Source organism: Mesoplodon densirostris, chromosome 5 (assembly GCF_025265405.1).
Source record: "Mesoplodon densirostris isolate mMesDen1 chromosome 5, mMesDen1 primary haplotype, whole genome shotgun sequence".
NCBI classification, from domain to species: Eukaryota; Metazoa; Chordata; class Mammalia; order Artiodactyla; family Ziphiidae; genus Mesoplodon; species Mesoplodon densirostris.
Window position 1 is genome coordinate 49,678,653 of NC_082665.1, and position 11,730 is coordinate 49,690,382.

General features: G+C 40.2%; 1 protein-coding gene across 1 annotated transcript in view; it reads right to left on the reverse strand.

Moving 5' to 3' along the window:
- The window catches only part of ZBTB11 (zinc finger and BTB domain containing 11), a 28,981-nt gene extending 17,528 nt beyond the window's left edge, over positions 1–11,453 (reverse strand). The window contains exons 1-3 of the mRNA XM_060098727.1: positions 10,917–11,453; positions 4,400–4,635; positions 3,336–3,567 (exon numbers count right to left, since the gene is read on the reverse strand). Of these exons, the coding sequence (XP_059954710.1) occupies positions 3,336–3,567; positions 4,400–4,635; positions 10,917–11,226 (778 nt within the window). The 5' untranslated portion in view covers positions 11,227–11,453. The remainder of the gene's footprint in view (positions 1–3,335; positions 3,568–4,399; positions 4,636–10,916) is intronic.
- Between the last annotated feature and the right edge of the window lie 277 nt (positions 11,454–11,730).

Below are 11,730 nucleotides of genomic sequence, written 5' to 3' on the forward strand. Positions count from 1 at the left end.
GCCAGATTTGGCCTACAAGCTATAGTCTGCCGACTTCTTTTTTTAAAAAAGTCAGTAAACCTCTGGTTAAAAAAATTCAGAAATGAGAGAGAAGGGACAAGGAATGAAAGAGACAAATCTACAGTCACTGGAGGCATTTAGAAGAGAATATTAAAAATTTTGTGCTGGAATTCCTTGGCAGTCCAGTGGTTAGGACTCTGCGCTTTCACTGCCGAGGGTCCAGGTTCAGTCCGTGGTCGGGGAACTAAGATCCCGCAGGTCGCGTGGCACCGACCAAAAAAAAAAAAAAAAAAAAAAATTGTGCCAAGAAACTTGAAAATTTAGATGAAATAGACATATTATGGCAAAACTTTCTATAAATTACTCAAGATGAAATAGAAAACCTACAGAATAATTCCCTAACCATTAAACTTGTCTAATTAGTAGCTAAAAATCTTCCCCCAAAAGTCCAGTCAATTTTAGCCATCATTCTACCAAATATTCAAGAAACAAATAATTCTAATCTCATAGTAACTACTTCAGTGCATGTAAAAAATTGGAGGGAATACACAATCTATAAGACTAAACCAACTCTGATATCAAAACATGACAGAAACAGTGTGAAAAAGGAAAATTACTCATGAATACACTTGGAAACAGTCTAACAATATTAGCATTCTAAACCAAACACAGCAGTTTGTACAAAAGATGATATATTATGACTAAACTGGATTTATCTTAGGAATGAAAATTGAGTTAACATTAGTAAACTAATGTAATTTCCCACATTAACAGAATGAAAAAAATAAAGATGGTCTCAACGGATACAGAAAAAGTACGTGGTAAGTCCACACCTATTTCAGAGGGAATTTCCTTAATGTTAAAGGGGGTAAAGGGTTATCTATTTAAAACATTCACCAAATAATATACTTCATGGTTAAAAAAGAAAAAATGTCTTTCTTTACCATGGGAATAAGTGAACCCTCTATCACTACCTCTATTTAACTGCTGGGGTTTTTTTTGAAGTCCTAAACAGCACTGTAAAGTGAGAAGAAAAAAGTTCAAAATATAAGGACTGGAAAGGTAGGAAAAAAAACATTACTATTAGCAGGTAATATAAGAATATACTGAATATTTGTTTTATATGGAAAATTTCAAAGAGTATAGATAAATGTCTGAATGACTCGTAGTCATTCAGACATTTATCTATAGATTCTTTGTTGATTCTATATACAGTACTACTATATACAGTACTCTATATACAGTACTACTTTGTTGATTCTATATACAGTACTACTGTATATAGAATCAACAGTTACCAAAAATAAATCAGAAATAATATAATTTTAAGAAAAAAATTATAATAGTATCAAAAAGTATAAACTACCTTAGAATAATCTAACAAAAGATGTGTGAGACTTCTATGGAAAAACCTCTAAAACTTTATTAATTCGATGTAATCCCTAACAAAATACATTTTTCTTCTTTTTGTGGAAGCAGACAAGCTGCTTTAATAGTTTATATGGAACAGCAAAGAGTTATGAATAACTAAGACCCACCTGAATAATTAAGGTGGGAGACTTTCATTATTATAAAGCTAAGGTCATTAAGACCAAGCAATAATAGTGTGGGAAGAGACAACCAACAGACTGGAAAAAAGCCTATAATCAGTACCAAAGATGTGAAAATGTGTTTTTTAAGAGAATTTGCATGGCCGATGGGTAGGAAGAGAAGGGAGTTTTCACTAAATGGTTCTGAAACAAAATGGGAAAAAATGAAATCAAACACCTATCTCACACCATCAAAAAAAAAATTCCAAATAGATTAAAAGTTAAATATGAAAGAAAAACTATAAGGCAGTATATGAAAATATCTTTACGACTGAGTAGGGAACAATTTGTTTTTAAAGCATAAACAACATAAAGGAAAACACTGATGAATTCAACAACCATTCAAGTAGGTAATTAGAAAACAGATGTACATTTTATCATTTTTTTATACATTACACATATTTTACAATTAGTCTATCTACTAAATATTTAAACATCAAACAAAACTTTTTAACAATGTCTACTTCACCTGCTATTGGTTTACACCATATTTGCTGAATATATAAAAATAAGCATATGGAATGAATAAATGAGATATTTTGTTGGAATAATAGAATGCTGTGCTGCAATTATTTTGGGGCAGACATTTCATTTGCTATTATAAGCTGCTGAGAAACTGGAAAAGAGCAACACACTCTTCTTTCTGCTTCAGATGCATAAAAGATGCATGAAAGATAAGGAAAAAATTCCAAAGCTAACACATCAAGACTACACTTGTGATAGATTTTATTATTCAGATGGCCCAGAATAAGATGTATTTTCTCCTCTGAGTCACCAAAGTAAATATCACGAATCTAGAATGTAATGCAACTCTATGCTCTGTAAAAGTTTTTGTTCACCACTGTATCCCCATACCCCGGGCCAGTTCCTTGCACACAATGGATGCTTGAGAAATATTTTTTAGTAGTTAAACATATAGCTACTGTTAAGGAAAAATATATGAATTTGTCTTTCCAGAGAAGGTGAGTTTTAACAGTATAAGGTAGAAAAGCATCAGTGGTTAACTAGGTTAAGTATTTATATATCTGGATAAAGTCATTTTTTTGTTTAAGAAAGGGGAAATGACATTTCACACAGTGGTGTCAGTAATTCAAGAGTTATAGCAAATTAATATTATGAGGAAATGTATAAATAAGGTTACCTATTTTAATGCTTCCTAAATTTTCATTTGTTGACTCCTAAGCCAATACATAAATTCTAGTGAGGCCAAAAGAAAGTCAAATTATTCATTTACAATAATAACAGCTACAGCAGCAGCCCCAAAGAAACCAAAAAACCACACCTGGAATTCTGATTATTCTATATTGACAATTTGATTATTGAATTTAATGAATGATGATTATTAATCTTAAAAAATGAAAACCAACAGACCTACAGAAGTGCTCTACAACTTCATGTTGCACAACATAAGGTTCAGGCAGTCAATTTTAAAGTAATATATTTACTTAGTGTAATAACACTGGTGCAGTTATGGATTTCTCTCAAACTGTTTTTAACAGTGTAAATCCCAGAAATTCTACTACTGACACAATCGTCTCCCCTAATGGGTAGTGATAGGAAATGACAGCCTTTTCATAACTCTATCTTGGAAACCCTACTAAAAGGAAGGACCTTACAGTTCAGCTTAGTCTGTTTCTGTAAGTGGGCTTCTCTCACTTGAGCATAAAACCTGAGTTTGTAAGATATACACACCCCTCTTCCAGTATATACTTATTAACCAAAACAAGAATATCAGAAAATTCTTACCAGAAAGATCCACCACTGCCTCATGACTGGAAACGGCTCCTTTCTCAATAAAAAGATCTCGAAAATATTCGCTATTAGCTGACAGAACAGATTTATGAGCTTTGTACTCTTCTCCTTCAATTAACAAAGTAACATCACAGAACTGGTTAGAGAGTCTCTGTTCGTTCAGCTGTTTTAAGACAGCCTGACAATGTTTTGGAGAAGAACGTTTCACCACTCCTTTGGTGTCAACCTATCAAAATAAGTTTGAGACCAAGAGTTGCATTACATATTATCTGTATTTTTACCCTTAACAGAATTTAAAACAAGACACATTATTCCCTTGTAAAAGATTCCACTAATATGAATAACCTGATATTCTTTATTACCTATGTATTTAAATAAAAAGATACATTGTTCTCACTATCTTCTGCTATGTTCATTCTACTTGACCCAATGAAAATCTGTATCTCACTTCTTGCTGCCTCCTCTTATTAGTCAGAAATTTATTTGATGATATAAGAAACTAATGCAGGCCAAAAGCAAAGACCTAGTCAGCTTAATTTTACCTTGCTGCATGACCCAGAGACTGCTTCCAGAAATGTATTCTGTCTACCTGTACCAATATACTACTAAAAAGAAGAGAGGGGGCTTCCCTGGTGGTGCAGTGGTTGAGAGTCTGCCTGCCAATGCAGGGGACACGGGTTCGTGTCCCAGTCCGGGAGGATCCCACATGCCACGGAGTGGCTAGGCCCGTGAGCCATGGCCACTGAGCCTGCGCTCCGCAACGGGAGAGGCCGCGACAGTGAGAGGCCCACGTACCACAAAAAAAAAAAAAAAAAAGAAGAAGAGAGGAGGAGTAATTAACAACAAATCAACAAGTTACATTCTGATGAGAAGAAACAACAGGAATACTTATAATTAAGGAAGAGGCAGTATTAGCAAACTTTCAGGGCATATAACAACATGACAGTGACAGTGCCAAAAGGGAAGCAGTTTTAGTGGTTTAAGAAAAAATTCAGTTAAGACTATAAATACTAACACACTAGTTACAAATGTTAAGCTGAATGGAAGGTTCCACTTACAAATACAAGTTCATGTTTGGATACTGGCTTCTTTTTTGCAGGCTTGGAAGCTGTAGTTGGAGGCGAAGTAAAGTTGCTCAGGTCATCCTCTGATTCATTACTTTCTTCTCCAGATTCAAGGTCTAGTCCCAATTCTTCCAACATTTCTGAAGTATCTGATATAGGACGGGATCGATCTAGTTTCTCCTGGCATTTGCTACACTGTTTAATGTAATCTTTGACTTGCTTTAATATACCTACAATGAAACAAAAATTAACTAGTTAAATTTAATACTGCTCTCATGTGAAAACCGAAGATTATACTGTTCATTATTTAATCTGTGTATACTAATGTATATTCAAGTGCATGTATACAGACACACACATGCCCATAAAGTATGTAGAGTGAATTATTTAGAATTTAAGATACTTTTTTTTCCAAAGATATGTTATAATGACAATTTGTCTCCACGCCGAGGTAGACTGTTTTGTTGTTCACTCTTATTCATTTACTCACTGTACGATTATGTAGCACCATCCATCTCCATGTGAGTTTCAACTCACTCATGCAATAGGAACTATATGAAATTGCCAATATGTAACTGTTTTTGACTTTCATAAACAGTAATATAATAATGTGGTTCACGTTAATAACTCTCCACCCTACTAACATCAGGCTTCACCATGCAATTAGCTTTGGTCAATGGAATATGAATGAATATGATGGATGCCATGTGTCACTAGAAGCTTTAAGAAGCAATGTTTCCCATCGGTTCCCTGACTTGTGTCCCCTCTGTCAAAGAGCAGCATGTTCCAGATGGATACTGTCTTCTACCTTGAAATGTAGATGAAAAAAACAGGTGGAGCCAATCTGCAACCTGAAAAGGACCACAACCAAAACTTGTAATGAGTGTAAAATATATCTCTTGTCTTTGAAAGCTATGAGCTTTTAGAGTTTTATTAAATAACAGTATACACAATCTATCAAAAGTTGATTATACACAAGCCATTCATAAAACCCTATTTTGAATTTCAACTTTCAACTCAACATGTTGGGATGGGGTAGGAAGCAGGGAGGAACACTTTACACACACTCTCCCCTCTCCATCATACTTGTAAGGGAGGACCAATTAATTCCCATTCTACAGACAAGGAGAATGAAGCCCTAAGAGGTAACCTGTCCAAAGTCACATCTAGTAAACTGCATAAGTGGGCCTCCAGAAGTCATGTGACTTTCAGGATACTATGCTACTTACCCAGGAACACATTTATCCATCCCTGTGACAGAAACTTCTTCCCCGACAATCCCCAAGTAAAATGCAAATGAAAACACTGTTAATTAGCTAAAATGATACAGAGGTATATAGAAAATTCCTGAAAAGCTTCAAGATGATAAATTATACCAAGTTACTTGCACTTCAACCTTCAGATAGTATTTAAGCAATATTTATCAAATTGTATTATATCCCATACTTACTAAAAGAAGTACACACTGGACTAATAAATTCGGAAAATTATATTCTCGGAACTTCCCTGGTGGTGCAGTGGTTAAGAATCTGCCTGCCAATGCAGGGGACACGGGTTCAAGCCCTGGTCCGGGAAGATCCCACATGCCGCGGAGCAACTAAGCCTGTGAGCCACGACTACTGAGCCCGCGTGCCGCAACTACTGAAGCCCATGTGCCTAGAGCCCTTGCTCCGCAACAAGAGAAGCCACTGCAATGAGAAGCCCACGCACTGCAACGAAGAGTAGCCCCTGCTCGCTGCAACTAGAGAAAGCCAGCGCACAGCAATGAAGACCCAACGCAGCCAAAAATAAAAATAAATAAAATAAGTAAATTTATAGAAAAAAGATATTAATGTATGACAGTCGATCAACTGTCTGAAAAAATCATCCTATCATATTTTAGAAGTCCTTTAACTCTAGCGTTAGTGTTTTGATGGGATCCATCTTAAATCTAGCTTTACAGATTCAGGAACCTGACCTCTTTAGCTTGCCCAGAGCTGATTAAGCTGAAAGAATCTGACTCAAATTAATCACTGAAAAGACGTAAATGTATAAACATAGTTAACTTACTATTTTAAGAGTGGGTAATTACCACAAGGGGTAGAAATTACTTTATGCAGGAAAATTTGAATCCACTGACTAGCTTTGTGACCATGTCCAAGTCACCTAACCTCTCTGTGCCAAAATGGGGATAACAGCACTTACCTTCACAGCGTGTTATAACGATAAAATGTTAATATTTATAAATCACTTTGAACAGTGTCTGAGACAAGGTAACTACTACATAAGCGTTAAATGATGCTCAATGGTCAACTTCCATAAAAACGTCCACGTAGGGACGTGCCCTGGTGGCGCAGTGGTTAAGAATCCACCTGCCAATGCAAGGGACACAGGTTCAAGGGCCTGGTCCAGGAAGATCCCACATGCTGTGGAGCAACTAAACCCATGTGCTACAACTACTGAGCCCACGTGCCACAACTACTGAAGCCTGCACGCCTAGAGCCTGTGCTCCGCAACAAGAGAGGCTACCACAATGAGAAGCCTGAGCACTGCAACCAAAAGAAGCCTCTGCTCGCCGCAACTAGAGAAAGCTCACACGCAGCAATGAAGACCCAATGCAGCCCCCCCCCAAAAAAAAGTCCACATAAAATACCAAATTAGCATTAGGAGGTTCTTTACTGAGCATAGACTTAGTGGGTAAACAACCTCTGATAAAACAACTTGAGGAACAGATTCTCACTCTAGAGCAGCAGTTTCCCAACCTCAGCAGTGTCGACATTTTGAGCCAGATGATTCTTGTTGTGGGGCAGGGAGGGGTGGGTAGGCTGTCCTGTCCTGTGCACTGTGGAATGTTTAGGAGCATTCCTGACCTTTACCTAACCAGATGTCAAGAGCAGCCCCTCAAACACCACCACCAGTTATGACAACCAATATTGTCTCCAGACATAGTCAGATGTTCCCTGGGAGGCAAAACTGTCCAGGGTTGAGAACCCCTACTCTAGAGATCTGCCAAATTGAACAATTTGCTCCTGTTAGCTGTTCAAGAAACTCCCTCCCTCCCTATCAGTGATGAGGCCCAGAGAATAGTGGCTCCTATTTCTATTTCTCCACGCATATTAGTCATTCAGATTTTTTTGTTTGTTTTGTTTTTTTCTTCAAAGAGGTTACAAAGTGGTCAGTTATAGCTGTATTAACATAGACCCAGTTCTTGCTGGGTTTTCAGAAATTACATCCTCCTCTTCTAGATTAGATAACGGCAGCATCAATGTATCCCCATAAAACAAATCAGTTCTTACGGTAGGAACCTCTGCAGGTAGCTAATTTAACCTACTACATAATTTTCCTAGTTTAATCGTTTTTCCTACTAATTTAATTTTCTCTTCACATTTTGCATTAATTGTAGATCCCCATAAGTCAGCATTTGACTGAGGCAGGGGAGAGAGTCATTTATTTCGAAACTCCAGCATATAACTACAATACAGGATAAAATAAGGGGTTGAGAGGGTGAGACTATCTATTAACATTTTACGTTCTGAAATAAATTTGCTATATGTCAACTTTAGGCACGGAGCCAGTTTTTCACTGTGCTCAAACAAGTGAAGTTGCTACAAACTTGCTTTATTACCAGAATATAATGGCAGTGCTTATGATGGCAACATTCTAGAAAAAGCAGCATAAATAATAAATCCCAGTAAACTATCCCTGACTTTGGAATCATTTTTTTCTTGGCATCTACGCTGATTAGATCTTATTAGTTCCCAGATAAACATCTACAGGGCTTTGGAGTATGTTTATTATAAAAAGGGTCCATTTGTAGTGTATGACACATTAAAAACTGATAGTTAAAAATGTTTTATCAGCTATCAGTTCCAGGTCCAAGAATGTTTATTTTTCTGTCTATGCAGCGTTGTTATTTTTTTTTTTCTCTTCCTTTTGGCAGTCCCGAGCAGCATGCGGGATCTTGGTTCCCCAACCAGGGATCGAACCCATGCCCCTTGTTGTGGAAGCGTGGAGTCTTAACCACTGAACCACCAGGGAAGTCCCCAGTGTTGAAAATTTTAATAGGCCTATAACAAACAAGTAAAACGAGCAAAGTGTTAATGTAATAAACATCAAAATGAAGAGCTAATAATCGAGGGCAAACTTCTCTGATGCTTACTGACTATGAATTCTCATTTTAAATGAAAAAAATATTAAAATAATAAAAATAATGATATAAAATAGTATCATAAACCCATTACATATTAACAAAAATAGCATTTATACGAAAAATACTATTTACCAAAACATAAAAAAATTAGTGAGAAAAGTGCGCTACTTTACATTTTTGCAAGTCTTTTTAATGTGTGGTTTAACAGAAGACAGATTATCATGTATGCATTCAATCTATTGCCATATTATCACATGTCATGTAGCCTCTGGAAAACTCCATTGTATACTTGTGATACAATAAGTGAAAAGGCAAATAATGCTTTAGTATTATTATGAATATAATTTTGACTTCGGGGATCCTCTGAAAGGATCTCACGGCCTCCCTGTTCAGGAGTTTAGTACCAAACTTAGAGAACAGCTGTTCTGGACATTTAAGGACTTCAAAAGTCTACTTATCCACAAATGTATCTCTCATTAAAAAAAAAAAAACATCAACACAGTCTCAGGTTTTTTTTTTTTTTTTTGTCTTTTAAGACACTGCACACTAAAACAAAAATCAAACAAACAAAATACTGGATTAGATATCACTCACAGATAATCAATTTAGGGAAAGAAAATTCTAAACACTAAGCCCATTTAGCACCATATAATACTGGTTAAGAAAAGTTTGAAATCCCAAAGGTCAGCTCCTGGTGCTTTCAGTTTTCCCATCTGTAAAACAGAGACATAAATGTTGCCATCTTACAAGGCTGGATGAGGATTAAACACTATGTAAAATTAAGTGCTCAGCACTACGCCTGCATGTAAAAGCTTGATTCGCATTATATTTAGCTATAATTATCGTTTTAACATGTCATAAAATATTAAACCTGAGACATTTGTTCAACAAAACTATGTCTGACCAAATCAATCCTAACAAAATGCAGCAACTACTCCGTATTTACCCTTCAGTCATGTCGCTACAGGAATTTAAGTCAGATATTGGTTTAAAATATAAAATAAGGAAAAGCTTTTAAGAAGAATATAGAGGGCTTCCCTGGTGGCGCAGTGGTTGAGAGTCCGCCTGCTGATGCAGGGGACACGGGTTCGTGCCCCGGTCCGGGAAGATCCCACATGCCGCGGAGCGGCTGGGCCCGTGAGCCATGGCCGCTGAGCCTGCGCGTCTGGAGCCTGTGCTCCGCAACGGGAGAGGCCACAGCAGTGAGAGGCCCGTGTACCGCAAAAAAAAAAAAAAAAAAAAAAAAAAAAAAAAGAAGAATATAGAGAGCTGGACTGTTTTTGAAAACACTAAAGAATTATTTAAGAAGCAGAAAGACCTAGCCAGAAAAGTTCATATTCAGTAGTCTAACTTCCTTACTCACAGATTAAGTTCCATAAATTAATTTCTGCAGAACATACGGAATCGTTCCTGACGAAACCTCTTCTATAGGCCTGCAAACTTTTACTAATTATAACCGAACGGTTTGAATATTCATCAACTTTTTGGAGAGTGAGGACGGTATAAAAAAAAAAAAAAAACACCCGAAGGACCTTTCTCTCCTTCCCTAACCTGGTTCCCAAGGAGTCAAACTTTAGAGCCACGCTCCCGGACCATAACAATCCCAGAAACTGCATCTTTTCTGGGCATACATAGTGCCTCACAGTGTCCAAATCGCTCTTCACTACAGCAAACGGAAGAATATTAAAATACCCAGAATTGAGAGTACCTGCTATTAAAATTCTTGTCCTAAAAACTAGCCTCAAATGACTGTTTCCACACAGTCACTCGAAATCATTTCTGCACACAACTGTATGATTTCTTATTCACGCCGCTGTAGCACAAAGAGGAACCCCGGCAAGCGGATCAGCACAAGCTCAAACCCGCTGGCCAACACCCTAGCGGAACGCACTGCAGAAAGCGGCCGGGCTGTGGGCGGACCGCGCCGCTCCGAAACCATCCGCACAAACAGGATTTTAAAACGCACCACACACAGCACCTGCAACGGCCGCCCAAAAGCGTCCGCGAAGGGAAGAAGCCACCGCCTCCCGCGCCGCCGAAGGAGGCGGGCCCAGCGCACCCGGCGCGTCCCGGCCCCTCCCCGCGGCTGGGCCGGGCCCCGGGGAAGCCCCCTTCGCCCCACCCCGGGCCAGGGCCCGCCCCCAGCTTCCCTGGCCTCCTTCCTGTGGGAAGTGCGGCTCCTTTCGCGTCCCCCACCCTCTCGGCTCCGCCTGGCAGCTGCTCCGCCGCCGGGCACGGGCTAGGCTGGGCCCGCGAGCGGCGACCGGGAGGAGGGTGCCGGACCCTCACACTCGCGGGTGCCCAGAGGGGCCCGCCTCCGGCTGCGGGCCTTTTCTGGGAGCAAGCCGTCCGCCCTCCCCCTTACCGCGGGTGAGGTCTTACCTCGCCACCAGTACGTCTTGGACAAGTCGTGCCAGGTCTGATGCTGGGTGTGGTGAGTGCCGCCCGGGCCCAGGTGCGCAGCCTCGATAAGCCCCCGGCGCCGCTCGGGCTGCAGCACCACCTCCAGCTCGGCGAAGGTCTTGCGGTGCCGCTGCCGCCGCTGGTAATACAGCGTTCCGTCGCGCACCACGTAGCAGGCGGCCGCCTTGCGGATTTTACGCTTGACATTACCCTCGGTGCCCGGCGCGTACGGCTCGCACTCGTTCGTCAGGTAGCGCAGGATGGCCTGGTAGCTTTCCTCGCTTGACATCGCTGACGGCGGCTCCCCGAGGGCGCCTGTCAGTGGCAAGGGAAGAAGACAGCGCACTAGTTTCGGGCGGCTGCAACAGCAGTAGCGGCACTGTAGGGAGGCCTGACTGTGTCTGTGGTGAGTGCTCTTCGAGGGCGCCCGCACCGCGGAGGGAGAGCGGACGAGTTGGTAACCAAGAGGAACTGCACTTCTCCAGCGCGCGGGATCCGCTGGCGACTGACAAAATGGCTGCTGCACCACCGGAAGTGACGCAAACAAGGGCAGTGGGTGAGGGGGCTAAGCCCTGATTGGAGCGCAATGACTTTCTGGCTTGATCTAGCCGACCAAGTGATGTTAGGACTGCGGACGGACATTTTGGAAGCGGGTAGGCCCTTCCTGGGAAATCGAAGCAGTTTTGAGCAGACATCTTAAGTCCTGGCAGTTTCCCTTTTTGTTTTCCCTTCTTTCCCAGGATCTGAGCACGTGTAGGAGGCTGTGGTGGGCAGTTGTTAATCCCGTCGGAGA